General features: G+C 37.5%; 1 protein-coding gene across 1 annotated transcript; it reads left to right on the top strand.

Moving 5' to 3' along the window:
• Nucleotides 1–7,924: 7,924 nt before the first annotated feature.
• CCDC152 (coiled-coil domain containing 152) lies at nt 7,925–22,420 on the top strand (the record flags this gene model as incomplete). The annotated part of the gene is made up of 8 exons (XM_082336098.1): nt 7,925–7,987; nt 8,972–9,077; nt 17,131–17,199; nt 18,263–18,327; nt 19,822–19,924; nt 20,638–20,765; nt 21,687–21,773; nt 22,298–22,420. The coding sequence occupies 8 exons, from the start codon at nt 7,925–7,927 to the stop codon at nt 22,418–22,420; spliced, it is 744 nt and encodes a 247-aa protein (XP_082192224.1).
• Nucleotides 22,421–22,494: the final 74 nt, after the last annotated feature.

A 22,494-nucleotide genomic window follows, 5' to 3' on the forward strand; every position in this document is an offset into this window, starting at 1 on the left:
CAAGTTTTACAGAAGCAAATCATCAAAATCAACAATCTATTTTTGCATAATTATGCTCTCTCTGAAAGTGACTCCAAGTGGATGATACTGATACACTCTAATGAACAATACTTGACTACTGAAGAACTCAGGGCATAAGAATATCTGAATCTGCCTGTGTGCAGACAGACACTTTCTTCCTGGCAGCACAGATTAAACTTTCGTATTAATGTACTTAAATTACGTAGTCTAGGTATGTGATTAGGCACGGGTAGGTATGTATACGCTTGACAAAATTTAAACAACATCAACATAAATGAGCATCTGTGTCAGAGAGCAAACAAGCTGTGCTACAAATTAATATTTTCACTGCTGCTTGTGTGATGGTTGAGACTTCTAAAACAAAAATATTGTTCTGACAAGCTAAATGACTACAAAGATCCCTTAGGATCTAATGATACATGAGGGGCTTTTTTCCTCTTGGAAACAGCACGTACCAGTCTGTCTATGCAACCAAGTGCTAGAACATGCTGTCTACCCTCAATACCATATGGCTAAATATTTTATTAAAAGTTGTGCTGCAGACGAACACAGGCTATTCCAGACAAAGACTTGCAGACAGCATGATACAGTGAGCTGGTTTTCCATCTGCAGTAATTTAGAAAGTTACTTCAGAAGGCAAACCAAAGCCATTTGAAGTTGAGCATGTGGTACAGCTAACACAGAATATTGTGTGATTTTTAGATCTGACCCTAATGACTCCTTCTGGAGATTACAAAATACAGGTTTTTACAGAGTCACGGAATGATACACATTTTAGGAGATTTCATTTCCAATTTACCTAGTATTTACCTTCCTTTTTTTTAGTTCATCCTGCATCACAGAACACTCCTGTTGAGATTAGAGGAACATGGAATTCATATATAACGACATCAGAAATTTACTGCCTACCAATGTCCTGTTACAAACAATTAAACTTTTATTTTGGTACATACCATAAACACTAACGCTAAGCCATTATTTTTTATTACTGAAACTATAAAGCAAAAATTAAGTCATCCTTTGCCAAGGAAAAAGACACAAGTACAGAGGAAAAAAGTACTTTGTGGAAGAATATTCCTGTTCTGTTTCTGAACAAAATAACAGCTCAAGCACATGCTGAAACTAGGTGGCCTTTTATGTTGTTTGATGGCTCCAATTATGAGGATAAGGCCACATACGCAGTCTTTTTTTTTTTTTTTCCTAAAACCTCCCATCCCAAGACTTAGTTAACAGACAGGGATGAATGATAGTAACATGCAATCAACTGTTTTTACTGAGTTTACTTTAATGGCTACAGATATTGTTTTAACACATATATTTGCCTACACACATATATATTTATTTATACATTTAAATATATATTTATTTATATATTTACACGTGTTGTAGTATATTAACCTACTTAATAAACATGTATTTGTATGTATTTGTATATATTTGTATGTTTTCATTCTTTGGACAAATATAGAACATTTTGGAGAATGCAACAGAATTGGGTGCTTCTATACCAAAAATCCCTCCTGACAGACAGCTTTCACCTCCTAAACCAGAAAAATAAATCCTTTTAGCAAGAGGAATACAACACAGCAAACAGTATGTTGATGCTCAAGATGCATGATAGTACAATTTATCCCCCATCTTACTGAGCTATTCTGCAGCCTGACACTATAATGTGTTAAAGACTGTGATGAGTGCTATAGCAGTCTAGAGCAGGTTAAAACCTATGCTCTTCCTTCCACGTGCTCTTCAGAATAAGAGGAAAACAATCATTTTGTAAACCGAGTTGAATCTTGCAAACCCTAACTCTTTAAATGCAGCTGACACATCCCTCTGATATGGCTGGGTTTGTAAGGAAGGGTATTAAAGACCATCAAAATGTAATAATAATGAAGATCAGTAAAAAATTACTTACGCCTGTGCCTAACCATGAGATCTTAAACATACACAGATGATGCTGTTTGTGAGAAACAGAATAGGAAGCGTGGCTGGGACTGCCATGTCATAGGCCTCTGCCAAAGAAGTTTCTCTTATAGGGATGCTCGTAACAGCAATTAAAGAGATTTGTATTTTCCATTTGTGTTAGTAACCCCCCGAAGGTCGCACTGTATTAATACAGCATTACCCAGCCACCTGCCGGTTTCTGCCGGAAAAGACCTCCCTTTTGCCTAATACATGGTGGATGTCAGACATTTTTTCAGTGACCACTAGACTCTTGAACTGTCTTGCCAGAGAAGTTACTATCCCATAAAAAGGAAAAAAAATAGAATGAACTCCAAATGAACTACAGAAAAGCTCTCATATTTTGGAAGTCTGCAGTACTAAAGTGCTTACTAGTTTAGCAGCAATATTTTAAAAGCTAAAACAGAAGAATATTTTCTAACTGCTAAACCTATTATAAGTTAAATGTTCTACCCCTATCTTATGGGGTTTTTGTTCCATGTATTTCTGTGTCAAAGTCTGTCATACATTTTTCCCTCAAAGGTTTTTTTTCCCTGCATTTTTTTCCCAGACTGGTCATAGTAATCACCTTCCCAGTGGTTAAATGACATATTTACATATGGGTCATTTAGCACAGAATTATTGCAAATATAACATATGGCCACAGGGTAGTATTTTTGCCTCGTCATGAGAATTGGATTTCAGTCTTCATTCCCTGTCTTCTTGTGAATGTAACCTATAAAATAAAACCACCACTAAATAATTAACACAAAAAACAGTCTGTGCAATACATTGTGGTTTACTCCTCATTAAAATCCTTACCACTCAGAGTCTGGTTTTTTTTTTTTATCTTTATGGCAATCAACAGTGATTGTGCACGTTTTTCTGGGTCTAAGACGAGCACTTAGTGCTGTGACATTTCACTTTGACTAGAACACTGATCTAGTCTTCTCTAACAAATAACTTTATTAAACTTGTAATTTTTTTCTTTAAGTACCAAACCTTTTGAACAGGTTTTTGGTGGTGCTGCAGTTTTCAAGGACAACTGAAAGTGTGTAATAGATTTTGTAAAAATTGCTCAATGAAGTGGGGAAAAGCGAGCTAGAAAACACAAGCAGCATGTACTGAGTTCACTGGGAGATGGCAAGAGTACCCATTTCCCTATTAGTATCCGTCATCGTGACACACTTGGTGTTCCAAGCCTGGTCTATGACTATGACAGTCCTTTCCCTACTTGTATCTCAGCTGCAGATCTTCCATCCACAAAAATTATTTTCATCACTTTGTCTATGTCTATATCCCAGTGGACACTAACCCTCAGGCATTCTGACAAAGCAGTTGCCTGCAAACAGCATTTGTGACCATGACTGGTAGGTTGTTACTTCTCTGGACATGCTCAGGCATGAAGGGTCCTGCATGCTCCCACGGCTTCTGATCTGCATGGCAGGAAGTTCTGCTCTTGAGGACAGCATCAACAAGTGTTCAAGATGTAACATCTTTCCTCTCCATTACAAACAAAACCAGACCATCTGAGAATGCTACGGCATATTTGGCATTTCTGAGAACAAGTCCATTTATTCTAGCATGCACACGTAGCTCTAGGAATGTAATTCTACAGCCTGTTTCTGAAAAAATCTATGTCCGTAAATTAAATCAACAGTTGTTTCTGTCTAAGTCCAAGCCTGTAAAACAATTCCTCTTCAGATTACGCCATAAGACAATCTTCTCCTTGAAGATATTCCAAACTTGACATGGCCACGAGCAACCCATTCTAGCTTTGAAGCTGGCCCTGCTTGGAGAAGGGGTTTGAACCAGTCAAGCTCCAGAAGTCCCTTCCTAACTAAATTATTCGGTGATTCTCTCAAGTATTGCAAATAGTCACTCACCCAGCACTACTAACCCCGAAATCTAGTTATGATCATTTAAATGACAAAATGGTTGATGTTTTTCTGTGAAGTTTTCAGCAAGGTTATCTAGCTAAGAAGCCTGTTCTACAGTTACAGCACTTCTGGATATGAGCCCAACTGCTGAAGAGTCCCCACTGCCTCAGCACAGTTTGTTTCCATGGTAAGGCAGGATATTAAACCTTACATTAGACAGTCCTAGGAGGATTAAAGGGAGGTTGGTATGTCTTGATCATCAACTCAACTTTAGCCTAGAAAAGAAGAAATTTATACCTAGTCAGGTGGGAAGCTGTAGGAGAGGGAGTTGTTTTGTTTTCCTGTGGGACCACAGGGCTTGGTTCCTTCTGATTTCATGGGGATGTTATTCAGCAACCCAGTGGGTCCCTACCAGTCCAAGATGTCTACTTTAGAAAAAATGTCTGGCAGGATACTAAATATGTTAGGACAGGGTAATCTTAACAGGACTTGCTATCAAATTTCACTAACAGAAAAAAAATAATGACGTAACTTGCTCCTTTTCATGTTGAAGGAGAACGATCGATTTCCCAGCCTACCCAACACAGCGGCACAACCCTCAGCCACCACCAGCACCGCCGCGGCATCTGCACACTCGACCACTGAGGTGGATGTCTTGGAAACTTTTCTCAGAAGCCCTTTGGGGTAATTTCCCTCAGAAAAAGGAGTGATAGGCCGGCGAGTATCGCTGCTCAGTAGCCATAGTAACACGTGCAGTGTAAGTCCTGAGAAACCAGTGGTAAAGGTAATCGATGGGTCTCCCTGTCACCGGCAGAAGTGCTCCCATCCGACGTCTGTTTGCTGCTGTTCAAAGGGACGTTCATTCGCACGCCAAGTCCCCCCTCAGCTGATGTTCATGTCGATGTGAAGAGCCATTTGATAAAATAATTCACGTGCTGCACAGAAGAGTGAAATCAGGGCCTCACAGGTGCTCTGCTGAGGTGTTTGGGGCTTGCCTGGGTTTTTTGGAGAGCTGGTGAGCGGTGGCACTGCCCCTGGGGTTATGTCAAGAGAGCATCGGGGCTCGCTGTCCCCAATTCCCCTGTCACCCTGCCCCCGCGGAACCGGTTACGCCGTGGCGACTTCGTGAGGGGCGGCGAGAGCCCACCGGCCACCACCGCCCCCGCCCCGCAGGCCCACCGCCTCCAACCACCGGGTCGAGCCCACCAGCGGGCCGGCGGGGGGGGGGGGGGGGGCGCAGCGACCCCCGCTGGGTCGGTAGTGGTACGCTCCGCCGGCCGAGCGGGTTTCCCGCCTTTGGGTGCGCGCGAGCCGGTTCTTCTCAGGTGGCTGTGGGGGAGCGTGTTGTGTCGTGTCGTGACGTGTCGTGTCGTGTCGTGACGTGAATGCTCTCATCCTGCTCCGGCCAGCGGTTATGCCCACGCACTGCGGAGTAAAAGGCAGTGCTTTGAGTGTCCTGTGGACCTGAGGCTGTGGTGAGAAGGTGTTACTTCTTCTGCTCAGGGCACTTTGTGTAGACAAGCTGGAGAGGTGGGAAAGAGGGTCGCTAGGACTCGGGGTCGTCGGTGGCGCTGGCAGTGGTGCAGCTGGTGCCTCTGTCCTGTTGCAGTTGTTCTGCGAAATCGGATGAGGGGATGGGATCCACCGCGCTTGTGGGTGCCACTTGGGTGGTGATAATTTTGATCTGCAAACCATGTTTAAATGTGCTCAGGGTCTTCAAAGAGTGAGTAATTAAAGCAAAGTTATAGTCAATGCAAATGTCGGGTGCATATCTTAAAGAAGGGCAGAGTTCAGAAAAATAATGAGAATATTTGAAGTGCCTATTACTGAGTAACTACTATATTCAATTGAGATATGGAGTTAAAAATTACTATCTACTAATTTTATTTTGATCATAAGTACAGGTTTCACTGTTGCATGAAGCAAAAATGAAACCTTAAATTCCAAAAGCAGATCATCAGCTACAATACTTAAAAAAGGATACTGAGAGAGCATGGACAGCAAGGGGTTAAAGACAGATTAAATAAAGGTGTCAGTTTTATGACAATCGAAAATTCGTTTTAAATCTTTAATTTTCCCCCTAGTGAAATAAATATTGTAGTTCAAAATAGGGGTGGGAGGCTTAACAAAATTGCCTTTGGAAGATATATCATAATAATATACACAAAAATAAAAGTGATGAGTTTTCCTGCTGGAAAAACACAACATTAATAATACAGCATATTATTTTTAATTTACTGTTTCAGTTCAGCAGGGGTTTTATTCCCAGTGGCACTCTTGCCCAATGCTGCCAAGTGCTGAGCACATCTTGTCTTCTGAGAGAAGAAGTGATGCCATGGAATAAGGAAACACACAAACAAAACAGCACACAACATGGCAGCTCCCTGAACTGCCATCCTCAGTCAAAATTTAGAGGGTAAAACACAGTTTTAAGAGCATGATGAAAAGAAACAGTGATTGACAAACAGATAAAATGCTGCCCATGATAAGGACTGGAAAGATCAGGGCTTAGGCTTCATAGTGTACACTTAGATTATCAACTAATAAAATATTAAGATATGTAATTATTTTACAAAATTGAATGTCCTGAATAAATATTTTTAAACTCTATTTTAACAAATCATTGCACTGTAGTAACAGAAGTCATTAAGATTTCTAACTTAGTAAAAAATCACTAATTTAACGTAGAAGCATTAGTTCTTTAATGTTACATATATTCTTAAAAATTGTTGATTTAAAAAAAAAAAGTTAATTAGCTTTAGCTAATGAATTCGTTTTAGTCCCTCTGAGGAAACAGTGGATACAAGAGAAAAATGAGTATTAAACACACAGAACCAATACCTTTGTCTTAATGCTTTGGTAAAGAAGTTACATACACGTAAAGACTTGTAAATATGGAATGCCTGCGAAAATGATTCAGTTATGTAATCTTGGTTCCTGCTCAGTAGTTCTTCATTTACATAGCTATTTCCACCTAACTTTACTGTTATTTCTGTCTGGAAATCCATTCAGTTTCTGGTTAGTGCACACATTCTAACTTCTGGTTCATCTCTCTCATTGCAATTTTTTGTTATTTGTAAAAAGACAGTTCACACATTACCACATAGAAATGATGATTTTTGTCTGGAATACATGGTTTATCTGGTATTGGAATTTTTGTTTCATGGAGCCTGATGTTCAGAGATAGTTTCAATATTTTTAGAAGCATTCATATCGGGTCTTTGAGATTCACCTTGCAAATGTATGTTGAAGGTTCTGTAAGTTGAATTTCTACTAAAAGTAGGAATTGTGTTAATAATCTGGAATTATACGGGTGCTTTTCAAAATACTGTCTTTTTACTCATACGATAAGGTTTATGTGCTGCAGTGTCTCATCACTGATATTAATGCAGACTATTTATAAGAAAATGTGTAAGTAACTTGAAGCCTGAGTAGTTAAGTATTAGAGCGTCTACGCAGGTAAAAGGTCTAAATCCAGCATTAATGTGTGCCTGGTAAAATCTCATTTACTTAAGTAACATTTTTTTAAGTTAATCAAACTTAACCAAATTTCATCTGTTGCCTCTAAAACATGCAAAGTAGAGAATGAGTAATAGTTTCAATTGATTGAATTTCCTACTTTTTAAAGTGAGGACAGGAAGACCAGTCTGTTTGAGCAGCATATCTAAAGAGAAATTGGTTGTATGTTTTAAAAGCATCCTGTGTGCAGACCAATATTATATTTAGGTAAAACTGCATCATTGTGTCTATGGAAGTGGATTCAGGTTTATTTTTTAATTGCAGAAAAAAAATTCCAAATTAAACTATATCATCTAACAGTTTGATAGATTTTGCTTGGGCTTTCTGACATTCATTGTGTTTCCTATAATTGCAAGATCTTAGGTTGGTTGAAGTTTAGCCTCACATGCAAAAATAGTTTAATTAAAAAAAGAATTGTTCTTTGTTCTTCTTACATTTGTGCATATGAAATATTTTGACATAGTATGAATGAGAAATATATTACTTCATAGATTTATTTTTTATATATACAGTGGTCACTGGATTATATGGTACATAAATAAATGAATCACAGCCATGAAGAAACTATGCAGAAAATCAGTGTGGTGAACCTTGATAAACTTTTGGATAACTTCTCAGAGATAGAAAAGGTAAGTGAAGAAGGTAAAAAATGTTGAAACTGTTGTCTATAAATACTTTGTGACATTTTGATAAACTTTTCAAGTGAAAATTTCTTCTAAGTGGAATCAGCTTATTAATATGCCTTGTAATACCAACTTTGTTTGGAAAATGTTTGTAGTGACTGTGTCTCAGAGTGATATGAGTGACTTCTGTGGAGTCCAAGAAGCCTTTGTTTCTGGGCTAGAATTTTAATGGCGCAGAGGCCAATTTTGGCTTCCCAGGAAAAGCGTGGAGGTGTCCCTTTGTATCAGAAGCCGCTACTGGAGATGATAACAGTATTACACAGCTTTGCTGGACTGTCCTTTCAGAAATTGTTCATTGTTGCAGAAAAATGTCATTGCCATAGCAGGAGCATCTCTTCTTATATTCCATATGCATTGAGCTCTCTTTATTTTATGTAGATGTCACTTTTTAAAAGATTGATCCACTGAGGAAAATCGGTACTGTATTTCTCATTAGACCTGTGTTGACCAGCTCCCTGGTGATTTCCTGATCAGTAAATCCATACTAGAGATAATATAAAAGGGGTATTTTTCATGGAAAAAACATATACCAATTCCTATTCACACCCATTACTCAAGTTGGTGCTCAGCAAGGGCATGAACAGCCTCATATGCACCACAGTAGAAAGAACCTTGCTGAGGATTGATCCAGACTGTGGACTACAGAATTGGGAACAAGCCAGTTTGTAACTAGTGATGTAAGTCGGCATTCTTAGTTCTGCAGGGTAAACTCGCAATAGCACAGGCTCTCCAGTCTAGCATTGTTCTTCTCTATAACGGAATTTCCAGAATGGCAAATAATACAGGTTTGTGACTGCAATGTTGTGAAATTGTTGAATTTTATATTAATTTAATATTAATTAATTTAATTTTATATTAATTTAAAACTCAAGATTTAAAACTTAAATCAGAAGATATTAATATAACTTTAGTCTTTTTCCAATTTTCTAGAAAATATCAGAAATTAATGAAGCAAATAACCTACTGGTTCTTCAGCTGGAAAAATGTAACAGGTTGTTAACATTAAGCCAATCAAAAGAGGAATCAGTAAAAGAAGGTAAGTTATTTTTTAAAAAACGGTATGTTTTTTGCATTTTTTCAGGAAGTTCTGAGAAATATTTCCATTTTTTTTCAGTCATATAAAATACAAAAATAACATAGCAAGGATCTTCAGATACGGTGTGAAAAACAGTAATGCTTAATCTTGGGTCCTGTAATGGAATCCATCTCATTTGCATAAACCAGATAACTTTAATCCACAGACCTATCTTGAGAACTGCATTAAAGTAACTGTTTTCCAGTTAATGTTAATATCCATCCACTTTAAGAGATTTTTGAGTGCAAGCAGTACCTGTGAAAGAAAAACTTATGCATTTTCTGTCATTTTTTCCTCTTAATCTTTTTTCTTTTGATTGTGTTATCTCCTTTTCCAAGGAAACAAGGTGTTGGCAGGGAAAGAGGGAGAGGATCAGACGAGCTTGGTACACCTGATGATTTTATTGTGCCCAGATGTTTACCTTTCACATCCATACAGGCCTCTTGAGCTTCTAGTGAACTGCCACAGTTTACAAAGCCAGCATTTTTAAGCAAACTAACATGAGTAGCTTTACTGAAAGTGCTAACCTGTGACTTAGATTAATCCATAACCAGCTCAGATGTCTGGGTAGAACAATAGGGTCAACATTTGGGGAAAGTAAGATCAGCACTGACACCATGGTGACCCCAGCTGAGCTGTTCCACTGGTATCAATATGACAAATGTTATGGTTCACCTGGTCACTTTTTGCCCAATGAGAAATGAGACAGATGCGTTCCTGAATGCATATTTTGCTGCCTTTTGAAATGTCAAAGCTTGCTCGTAATTGGAGATGGTGTGTCAGACTGGTGGGGCTGGTGCTCCGAGATAACATAAAGAATTGTATTTCTTAGTTGCTTGTGTGATTTGATTTGTTTAGGGACAGTCTGATAGCCCAGTTTGGGGTTTGGAATACATTTCCTCTGTACCATGCTGTTACATTGAAGTTTTACTATTCCACTTTGAATTTTGCTCACTGAAATTAATTCTGTAACGACCTTGGGTATTGGTGGAATCTCAGTGTCTTGTTCTGTCTAGGCATCTGTTTAACTTCTAGACGACTGAAGAGCTGTCCAAAGTAATTAGACTTTTTATCTGTGTGAGATTTAATCTCTGAAGAGGTCAGATTAAACAATGTGACAGCCCGTTTTGTGTTTATAATGTCACTGTCAAGTTTTTATCTCAGTGACATTTCCAACTCAGTTATAAAGTGTAAGGAATAGCATATAATCCTTCAAGGTTGAGTTCAGTTAAGCTGATACCACTGTTCTAAGTTTATTCCATAGGCTGCACTTGTGTTACAGTCAGCTTTAATGTGATCTGAGTTTTGGCCATATTTCTTTTGCGTTGTATAGCAGATGTCATTATGGTGCTAAATAGTTATGAATGGTAATAGTAGTTTGCTTTCACGTTAAGAGGATTCAAATTGTTCAATGGAAGCTAAGTAATGAAATGGCATTTACTATTTTACAGATGGGACTTTTAAGCCTCTATGTCATAATAAAAAAGTTGCCAACTAAGGGAGGAATTAAAGAGAAAACTATTAAATTAAGATTTTTTTTTTTTTTAATTCCAGAAGTATATCTTTTCAGATGGGTGTTTGAAAAGAGAAATAATATCTAGTACTTAGCCTAGATTTGTGGTTGCTTATTCTTCTCCAATTTGTAGAGTTGCTGAAAGGCACATCTTTTTGTAGAACTTTGGTCTCTGACAAGTCAACTTGCTAAAAGTTAGGAAGCAGGGTAGGAATAAACTTCATTTCATGCTGGAGTGAGATTGCCAGTTGGTTTCACTTAGATCTTTGCTGGGACTTAATTTAATAATAATTTAATAATAATTTAGCATAAGCAGAAATTAATTGGAAAAGCTATTGAGTAAGTGAGTGAAGTTTGCTAAGGATGCTAATCTCGGCAGTTATACCAAGAATCTCTTGATACAGAATGATGAGTGATAAAAAGCAGAGATGAAAACCAGTAGCAGTGCATATGGGAGGGATTTTATATAAATGGTGGTTGGCTCCAGTTGGCTGCTTCTCAGGAAAGAGATCCTAGTGTCCTTCTGGACAGTTCTCTGAAAATATCAGTGGTCAAAGAAGCAAACACAGTGATAGGCATGATTATGAAAGAAACAGAGAAACAAACATCATGTTCTTGTATAGGAAAATCCTGTGATTTCCATGTAATGTTCTGGTCCCCACATTTCAAAACAGACATACCAGAAGTAGAAAAGATAGCAGAGAAGGTGGCAAGGTATTGTCAGGGAAGAGCAAGGGACAGGGAATCGGGAACTCATCATGTAACAAGGCCCACAGAAGTAGGGGCTTCACTAGCCGAGACTCGCTCCCACCATACCCATGCAGGGCTGGCCCAGTGAGGGCTGCCAGGGTCAGCCAAAAGTCCGTGTTACCAAACAAGTACGTAGTGATGGAGCAGGTCCAAGGTCAAGACAGGAGGCTGAGTCAGGATCAGGTCCAGAAATGGTAACAAGGGCCAGACGTGGTCTAGTGACCTCTAGCAGGTCCACAGTGATGAGGCAGGTCTGAAGTCAAGCCAGGAAGTCACTCCTTAGGTCATGACCAGGGTCTAGGTCTACATGGTATGTGGCTGCAACACAGCTGCGGAGTAGCTCAAGGTAGGCCAAGGGCAAAAGCCTCAACTTACAAGCAGCTCCCAAGGGAAGGAGGGGCAGCCAATTCTGAGTCTCCTTCCAGCTTTCTTCAAACAGCTTTTTTCAAGGTCACCAGCTGTACTCTTTCTAAGTTGCCCTTGATCCCAGCCAGCCACCCAGGAGGTGGGCTGGGGAGAATGCACTCGGGGCCCTCACAGGTTTGGTCACAATTTTGGAACATCTGAGGAAAGACTTAAGTTGACTGGAAACTTTTCAGCCTGAGGAGAAAGAATAGAGCTGATACGACTGATAGCTGTAAAATTATTAATGGCATAGAGAAAGTGACTAGGGAATGAATATTCACCGTTCAATTTAGTAAGAGAACTAGATGGAAATCAAACTTGTTGAATGATTTAAAGCAAACAAAAGGAGGAACTTTTCCATACATTACAAAATAAAGATTTTAAATCAATTCCACAGAAGCTTGTGGATAGCGGAAGTATAGATTAGTCAAAAAAGATTAGAAAAATTCATGTAATAAAACTTAACAAATTTGTTAAACACAAAGACAGTACCTGTCGCTCAGGTCTCCCTTATTCTTGTGTTTTGGAAGCTGAGAGGATATATATTAAGGGTAGTGTTAATCCAGCTTTTTTTCCTCTTTCCTGAAGTATCTTCTACTGGGTATTGTGAAGTGGGATGGTGAACTGGCTGGAACTTTGGTCTGACTCATTAGAGCCATTTGTTTATTAATACAAAAGACAATGCAGGACAGTCATTCAGAAACAGATCAAGAGGCTTCATTATTGACACAAACAGAGAGGAGGGGGTTTATACAAAATAGATTTTAAAAAGGGAAAGGAAAAGGTGGACAAAAAGAAGAAATTATTCTTACCGTAAAACCCATGGGATAAAAGATAGCAGAGAAAGCGAAAGAGACAATGCAGGAAATCAGAGCAGCTGTGATGACTGCAACAGGGACTGTGGAAGTAGAGTGGACTGAAAACAGATGAAAGTCAGAAGAGAGATTTGAGCTTTGTAAATAGTATGCCTCACTTTGATAAGAGTGAAATGATTTGAGGAGATAGTTATGCTGATATAACTGAAGAGAACGACCTCTGGAGCTGTTTTGAAACACATGATGGAAAAAAAAAAAAAAAACATGGATGGCAGAAATCCAAGTAAAAATACCAGAGCAAACAGCATGAAATATAAACTAAAGTTTTAGCCGCAGGGATAGTCAGGAAAAAACAAATCTCAGTAATATTGAAGTCATGGTATTTGTACAAATCAGTACAGAGATAGATAGGAGGCCAAGGAATATATTGTTGGAAGTCAAGGATAATGGTCAATGAGTAAGAGAGATTGCAGAGCTGTTAGTAGCAGTAGTGCAAAAAGTGAAAAGCAGGAACTTGGAACAACATGAGACATCCAAGAGGTGGTTCTGAAAGCTACTTGATAAGGAAGTAAAAGGTAAATGAGAGATGCCAAAGGGATAGACTGTATTCAGAAATTAAGACAGTTATCATGGCTGTTTGATTAGGTTAACCTGCTTACCAATAAGGTAAACACTTCAAGTGTCACGGTATGAAGTGTTTATAAGTTTATATTTTTGAACTGTGTTCGTTAATGGTGATCAGAGAGCAGAGTTTCACAAACCATCTTGGGCAGCAAATTGCCATAATCTGCAGCGGATTCTGTCAGAGGAGTCTTCAGGTAAACAGTTACCATATTACTGGAGATCAGCAGTGACTGTAACGTTAAAAGTATTTCCAAAGGACATTATGGTTGGTGTAGTGATTAGAAATTATAGTAAGTATATAATGTTTCTAAAGCATTTTGCTTTTTTCTTTTTGAAATGGATAAAATGGTCTTTGCATCTTTATCAAATTCACCTGCAACATTGACCCTTCAGAAGGGATAATAGCATACAGTGTATTCAGAATCAGAGCACTAAAAGTGTTGCGTCTAATAGTTTGATTCTTTGTAAAACCTTTTTGAAAGTCAAAGCACTGTGGGATTAAAAAACCCACTCCATTATTGATGGGGTTATAGAGGGATCCTGTGCAGAACTGGAGAAGATGCAAGGGACCAAATGTAGCATTGATACTTGCATTCTTACTCTGGCAAGTTATTCCAACAGATTCTCGTTGTGAGAATGGCTTTTACACAGTGATATTGCCAACTGTGGCTTGGGAAAAAAGATTTCTCCCAGCTTTATGTCCCAAGCTGCTTCCCAGAACCCAGCTCGGCCACATTTCCTGAAAGTATCATTTGAAGAGTTGGTTCAAAGGCAACTGGAATTGCTGGGTTTGGACAGCTGCGTCAATTTCTCGATGAACAGTGTCAACCTACAATGTTAATGTATGTACATTGTCAAGTTGAAGACTATTCTCAAGTTCATCCTATGAGGAATTTAACACAAGAGCAAATGAATTTACAGGATAGGTAGAAAACTCAGCCTTAGAATGTAAAGCTTAGCAGTAAACCACAAAGCAATTCACAGAACAGCTAAGTGAAAAACATGAGAGACCACATGCTCCTGAATGGTTCACGAATGATTCCAAATAAACATGCTGCTTACAGCAAAGGAGCAGAGAGAAAGAGCACCACAGAAGGAAAGGCTGTTGTTCTGCCTACCCTGAAGGGTTTGTGGCTGCTGCTGGTGGTGGAGTGGAGGAAGTGGAATTTTATCCTGGCTCAACAACATTTTGTTAGTGTGAGAAACAGAAATAGCAATAGCATTTCACACCCCAAGAAATCTCCAACAAGTATAACTGAGAACCTGAGGGCTCCTTGACACCTTGATTGCCAGAAGTCTCTCTCTAGAACTGTTTAAGTTAAAAGAAGAGTGGGAGTGCTGAAGGAAATGCAAAGGAAAACTTTTAAAGCTCAAGGGAGAGACGAGAGTGAAACACTTCAACCAAAGATAAGGTGGGAAAAGATGAGCAACTGGGCAAGTGTATACATGTTCTGAAAGGTCATAAATAAGCTTTGTTTTGTCTTGATCTGTTCTTTGCTAAACAAAGGTGAGATTCAGGACCACAGTTTTTGTTTAGTGGGTGCTGCCAGCGTGCACTGGAGCTTTCCTGGCTCTGGTGGGGCAGGATCAGGCCATGTGCTGAAGGGGTGGAGGGATGCTCGGTGCCACTGGCCTGACCTTTTCTGCCCCCTGGCCAACTCCCCCCAGTTTATATACTGGGCATGACGCCATACGGTATGGAACAGCCCTTTGGCCAGTCTGGGTCAGCTGTCCTGGCTGTGCCCCACCCCAGCTTCTTGTGCACCTGGCAGGGCACGGGAAGCTGAAAAGTCCTTGACTGGTGTAAGCATTACTTAGCAACAACTAAAACATCAGTGTGTTATCAACATTATTCACATCCTAAATCCAAAACACAGCACTATACCAGCTACTAGGAGAAAATTAACTCCATCCCAGCCGAAATGAGGACATCAGTGTAAATCATTGCAGATCCACTTAAGACAGATGCAAGTCTGCAGTTCTTGTTTTCTGCTCCTAAACGTTTTCTACGGTGACTAAATGGACTGTTGAGGTGCAGGCTACAATTCTGAACTAAAATTTGCTGTAGTTTTAAAAAAGTCAGCAATCACATTATTGTCTATGGAACACTTAAGGTGGCTCTATTTAGCATCTTCAGGATTACCTATTTGTTGACTTAGTGTTTCAAAGGTGTTAAAGGAAAAAGTGGTTGATGTGGCCATATAAAAAAGCCAATAGCTTCAATTATAAATGCAGATGGAAGAAACTGCAATAAATTATACCTATTAAACATGGAAAAATAGCACTTAGGCTGTTCAGTCTTTCTGCATGGAGGGAGTATTCTTTACAGGGAAGGAACCACACAGAATCCATAACAGATGCTATGCCAGTGATCCACAAAGCTGCAACCATTTAGCAAAATTTTGCTTTTTCCTCCTTAATGTAGGCAAGCAAAACTTGTGGGTTCCCAGTAATTTTTTCCAGTCACAACTGTAATTACATAAGGGATTTGCCAAGATACATCCTTTAAAGATAAGCAGATATTCTTGTGACTGGACAAAGGAGTGGCTTGCACTTAAATAGCTGTGATTCCTTGTAAGACTAGCTGCTGTCCTACTGTTTACTCAAATGTATAGATGACTTTCCAATTTGTGCATGAATTACAAGCATTTGGGTTTATTTCCATACATTTTCAAACGGAAGAAAATTTGTAGTAGAAATAGTTGATACAAATGGACTTGCTAACCTGGTGCCTCAGATTTTGGCTAGGTTTTTTCACAAATGCTTTTGATCCAGTACAGGAAGGGAGGGCAGGCAATGTTTCTGTGCTGTTCGTGCTCCCTCTACTGTTTTCTTGAAGGCATGGAACGGGAGAAAACAGCTGGCTAACGTACTCGGCTGCGTGAAAAGTGGACTTGATGGAAAAATTGACTAAAGGTCAAAAAGATTGAGCGGAAAACTGAATCTCTGAGCTGGGATCTTAATTCATCTACCTGACTCCATTATTTCTAATGTAGTCTTTAATTACATCATCCACAATTTTCAACAGAGCTTTGGTCTTCTGAGATGAGTAACTGTTTTTTAGTGTACTTGATCTGTTGCAGAAATTAAAAGCTACTTAAGAAATGCAGCGGTACTCTGGAAATAGAAAAAGGTTTTACGAGTAAGTAGCCTCAGTTTTAGTGTCCGCTGTCTTTCCAGTCTTTGAATGTTTTGTAACTTTACTGATAAGGTTACAAGAAACATAAGAGATAAAAATAGGATTTAATGAAAACCAAATGTTATATTACAGGCAGTCCATGTGGCATTCAAATATTAAAAATACAATTTTAAAAAAATAAAATTATGAAACATAAATATATAAACAAGTTGCATGTATATACATACACACACACGTAATTATTTTGTTTAAAATGAGATCGTGGGGATATAGTAGCATATTCTGAATCTCTCTGAGTTTATGTTGAGCCATAAGATGAATGTTAATATGCATTAAAAAGGGAGCGAGAGACTGCAATGAGTGGGTAATGTTGGCCTTGTTAAAAAGAATCTTGGCAACAATGCTGTCAGCAAAAAGTAAGTTTCATTAATTACATCAAATTGCTGGAATGCTGATATGGAAAAGTTCCATTATTGCCCAGAAAACAATAACATCCTTATTTTCTGGCTAGAAACAAAAATATAATAGTTTTATGAAATTTTTTGTATTGCTTGATAATTTTTTTTTAATCTATCATCAAACTAAAAGCTAAAAATAAGTAGTAACCTTGCAATAATGATCTCAGTTATTTGTGTAGTCGGTAAGAAGACTTAGACTAATATTTACTCAAGGTGATTATAAAATATTTGAGAAAAGTTTATCAACAAAATATAAAATTAAAAAGGTGAAGAAATTATTCAAAAATAATGGATTTTTCACTTCTTTTAGAATGTACTGCTCTACAGAATGTGATAAAGGGTCTAACACAAACCATTGAAAACCAGTGTAACATGAAAGGTAAAAGCAAAAATGTTCTTTTATGTACTGTACTGTAATTTAGACTGAGCATGCATTTAAACTTTTTGTTTATATTTACTGGTTTTTTCAGAGAGAGAACCTCACTGACAGCCAAACAGACAGGAAAAAAAAATATCTAAAATGAATTCTCTGCAGATTTTGGTGGTCTATATGCTTAATAAATTGCTATTATCCTACTTAGAATACACATGTAAAAGAAGTTCTGTCTCAGTGAGGTTTTTTTTAATCAATAGCTGGGCTTTAAATTTATTTCAGCATCACACAGGCAATTTTATAAAAAGTGAGAAAGTATCATTCAGCTGTTGGACTGTAGTCTATTAAAGCATTTATGCATAGTTTTTATCACTTTGTTAAACCAAAGAGTTAATCTGCAGTGTAATGTTATTAAAATCTAGCTGTTATCCAGAAATACTTGACAATTACTCATTGCTATTTTAAAATAAAATATATAAATCTTTGCTATATCTTTATACCACAGTTTAGCTCTACACCATGTAGTTAATTTTATACCCATTGTGTGTTCAAGGCATATTAGCAGAAATATTAATAAACCTCTAAAAATTGGAAGTATATGGCTGCTTTTAATACTTAAAGAGACTTTTAATAATAAAAAAAGACATTATCTGCTTTTTCTAAATTCTGTTTTTGAGATACTACTTTCTAGTTTTTGGGAAACAAGTACTTAAAAAGTTGCATCTTCCAATTCAACACTGTTGTAGCCATGATAATAATCTTTTATTTTCCGAGCCAAAGAACTTTGTATCTAGATTTTCTTGAATCATCAGTTATCAGAAGGCTAAAGACAGTTCAAAGTAGTAATACCAAGCAAATATTATGATTAAACTATGAATTTTCTTTTTAAAAAAGTGGGGACTGAGATTATGTAGTTCTGTAAATGATGATGATCATATCTACAAAAAAGTTTCTTAAAAGTTCAGACAAGTCAAAAAATGAAAGTAATTTCCTTTTTCTACTTTCAAGCTGATAATACTGTCAAAATGTACTTTTTAGTGTATCACATAGGTTTTTTTTATTTATGTAGATGAAAATGATAGACTGAAGAGTACCGTTCACATCTTGGAAGAGCAGTTAAAGGCTTGTGAACAGGTACGTCACAAATGATCATTCTTTAGGTAAAGGAATAATGGTTTTGCCCTGTTGTTCATATATCTTTATATTCTTGGGTTTGCTACTGATACCATTATTGTTGCACGTTTCCTAACATTTATCATGTGTGAAAAGAGAAGAGTTGTTCTCATGACATCAATATGAGAATGTGTTAGAGGGACTAAGAGGTCAAAACTAAGTGCTGAAAACTCTGGCTCAATCTAGGATGCACTTGATTTTTTTTAGCTGTATTTAATTTAAACTTTACATTCTAATATCTAATCTCTTGCATTAAAGTACATTTTTTGTTGAAATAAGGTTTTGATATTCACAATGCCTGCTGTAGTGCCGGAAAACTAAGAACTGTCTGAATTTTGTCTATAGTTTCTTTGGGAGTAAATGCTACAAAGAGAATAGGTCTCTGTGTCTCATAATAAATTCCATTTACCATGTCTCTACTTTTTATCTATGCCACTCATTTTTGGAAAGGAGGTAGCATCAGCAGGGCTAGTCACAAGATGTATTAGTTCTCTGTGCTTAATATTGCACATCTGTTACCTGTATAGGACTAGGAATCTCACTGCTGATTTTCTTTGCCTGTGTTTGTACTAACTATGAGTTAAACTTAAATTTTTATACCAGTAGAGCTGTTATCTTGACAGTTTGAGAACAAAATAAGTAATGCCTTCTGAAAAGCATGAGGAAATTGTGATTCTATACATTACATACATGTACAGGCATGGTGGAACTTCCTAGTGGTGTTCTGAAGGCACTTGACTACGTCCATATATATATATATATACTATTACCACCAATCAGTAACTGCCTTTGTGAGTGCCTCCGAGCACTGCTCTGGTGAGTGGCTACCTACCTTGTCAGAAGGCTCTGACGAGAGCTTTGGAGTAAGCACATCTACATTGGCAGCTACAGCCAGTTCTTCGGTAATTCTGGAGTACTTACTGGAGCAAACGTATAAAAGGCGTGCTCAGCCTGTTTACTTCAGTATCAGTGCCACCAGCATCACTAATGCTAATACCACTGATGTTTCTACTGCTGCCAGTATGAAGTTGTGGAGAACTTCATATAGGCAATATTAACGAAATTCATACTTTAAATATGATTTTTGTTACATAATCTTACAGTCAAAAATCCACAAAAGTAAAACTGTAGTCACTTAACTAACTGCAGCACTGTATCAGATCCTGGAATGGGGAAAGGAATACTACCTCTCCATTCACCTGTTCTCCTAATAAGTAGAATTTGTAATTTTATATTAACTGACAGCTGTAATACAAGGAAATCTGCTACATTTTTCATCTGTGGACTTCAGCCAGATTGTGTAAGAAGTAATTGGGCATTTTGAATTTACTAGATTGAGGATAAAACAAGTACTGAATTATAGAGTACTGTACATTTTGACATGAATGTTGTGCTTTGCAGAAGGCTAAGAGCACAGACACCTCAAGATTTTTATGAAGCTTTTTACATTCACAGGAATATAAAGATCAGATTGAGAAACTTATGATAGAAATTAAAAACAAAGAGGAAGACCACAAATTAGAAATAACACAGTTGAATTGCGATATAAGAAAAAAATGTAAGTTCTCTGAAGACTGAATGCTATAGCATTGGGTAAAACATGTTGTAACCTGTAGGAGCTGTACTGTGTCTAGGATAAGTACAAGTTTCACTTCTTAGTGGAAACATACGAAAGTTAGAAGTGGATAGTGTTTAACTGAATTTTATCTTTGCTCAATAGAGTAGACACTGGCAGTGAGGCAATAGTACAGCAACACAGGATGAGCAGAAATTCCCAAAAACCGGTAGAACAGACACTGGGAACTTGGACCTAAAAACCTGAAAGAATGCAATTTTCAGTTAAGTGTTGACTGGAAAATTGCTTTGAACTATAAGCTGGACTGCTGTTACAGTGCTCCAGCTATGCTCAGGAGAGTAGGACATTATTTTCACGGGTAAATAATACTGCAATGAGAAAAAACTGATTTCAATATTAATTGTTTTCATTACTGGCATAGCCTTGAAAAGCAAGATTTTTTGGTCATCCACTTAGCTGAAAAAAGCCAGACAAACTCTTTGTAAAATATAATGCTTCTTTAAAGAGACTCCATCTTACTGGGATGGGACAGGGTGGTTTTCACATAGTTTTAAAGTATGTTTTTTGCTTGAATGAAATTGTTTTCCTATGAAATACTGACCTGCTGTTCAAAAAAGTTTCAATATTTGGTAAATGATGTTATTTTTCCATCTAAACATCTTCTATAATCATCATTGGTGTTACTGTGTTACTAGTTGAAATAAAAGAAGTGGAGTTTAGAGAACAGAGGGAGAAAAAAGAACTGGAAATATTAGAGCTAACTAGACAGCTGAAAATTCAAAATGAAGAGAAGCAGAATGAAATAATAAAACTGCAGATAGAGGTATGCATTACAAAGCTGAGTTAAAGATCAGCTGGGCATTGGGTAAACTTAGAAGAGACTGTAGTGAAAAACATTAATTAGTACTTTAAAAATATGATGGAATCTAGGAAACTTAAAAAACAATTGACCAACAATTTACAAAGATCAGTGGCATGTGCTCCCTTCCATGATGGCATCTGAGTCACTTCTGCTCAGGAATCAAATTCTACCCACTGTATAGGGAGACTGAAGTTTGCTATGTTCTCGTTTTAAATCAAATTATTTTGAAAATTTTGCTAGTTTTCCAGCTATAAAAAAAAATGAAGTGTTTTCTGCTTATTTTTATTCTTTTTAATTTCTGAATGCTGGGAAGATATTTTTTTAAATAAACTTCCAAGAGCTTGAAGTCTTCTAATCCTGCGGAGATTCGAGTCACAGAATTCAAGATGTATTTCATGGCTCAGGTTTTAAGCCACTCTCATTACAGAAAAAATTAAGGAAATACTTCAAATGTTTCACATATTAAAAAAGAAATAAGGTGTGAAAGTGTTCAGGCTGAGTTATCCTTAGAACATCAGGGAAGGGTGATGGTTTCAGAGGCTTTTAGCATCTTCTGCATTTTCTCCTCCTGCAGACACGGCTGTGGAGCCTTCAGATTTTTTTTTTTTTAGTAGTAGTCTTGTTCATCTAAATATATTTGGATTATAATATTTGTACTATTTACTTTTTGCAATATATTGAAACTTTTTTTTAAGAAACATAATTTGTAATTGCTTTCTTTTTTAAATAAACTTAGAGTAGCTTCATTCTCCTAGCATTAAATAGTACGTAAGCTTCTTACTACTACGTTCAGGTACAAAATCCATTAAAAAAAAAGAAATTGAAAATTATACTTTTTTCCTGTTGGGTTCTTAATGTTTTGTCTTTTCACGATTCTTTCAGTTCAATGCTAAATTAGCAAGAGTTCAGAATAAAACAACAAAATCATTTTCAGATGCTTCTGTCTTGCCACAAAGTATTTATCGAAGGGTATGTGCTTTAATAGCCTGTAGTCTGCAGATACTAAATACTGTTACAGCCTGTTTCAAACATCAGCTCCCTGGGGTTTTACTGCCTTTGTTTGGGGGTGGGGGAGGGGGGGGGGTGGAGTTTTATGCCTTAGGGTCCATCTTACTGACTCTCCCACACATCTCTCCCACCTCTAGACAACTAATTCCATGTCTCTCTGCACCGATGTTGATATAGCTGGGGTTCAACAACAAAAGCCCACATGAAGTGGTTTTAGTCCAGAATTGTTAACCTGGGAACTTAAGATAGAACTGACATAAATGACTGTGATATGAATTATATACGTGCATTATTGGTTTTGGAGGCTTGGGACTTCGGGATGTCACAAAAAGAGGATTCTGGGGAAGTCATCTTTGTAATTTTGTGATACGACATACTGAGAAAAATATTCTTATTAGAATATTTCTCACCAGTAGTAGCATATTGTATTGTCACATAATTCTATGTGAGGTTTATCAATGCAGCCTTTGCTTGCGTTTTTACAGAAGCTGCAGCATCTCCAGGAGGAGAAAAACAAGGAAATTGAAATTCTCCGAAACACCATAAGAGACTTAGAGCAACGTCTTAATAAAGGCCAAGACCTGCACTTCAAACGGAGGCGATTTTGAGTAAATGACATGAAGTATTTCAGCAGTACATACAACGAGAAACAGAAACAGTGTATTTCAAACTGCCGCTGAAA

The sequence above is a fragment of the Platalea leucorodia genome, assembly GCF_965183815.1.
Source record: "Platalea leucorodia genome assembly, chromosome: Z".
NCBI lineage: Eukaryota > Metazoa > Chordata > Aves > Pelecaniformes > Threskiornithidae > Platalea > Platalea leucorodia.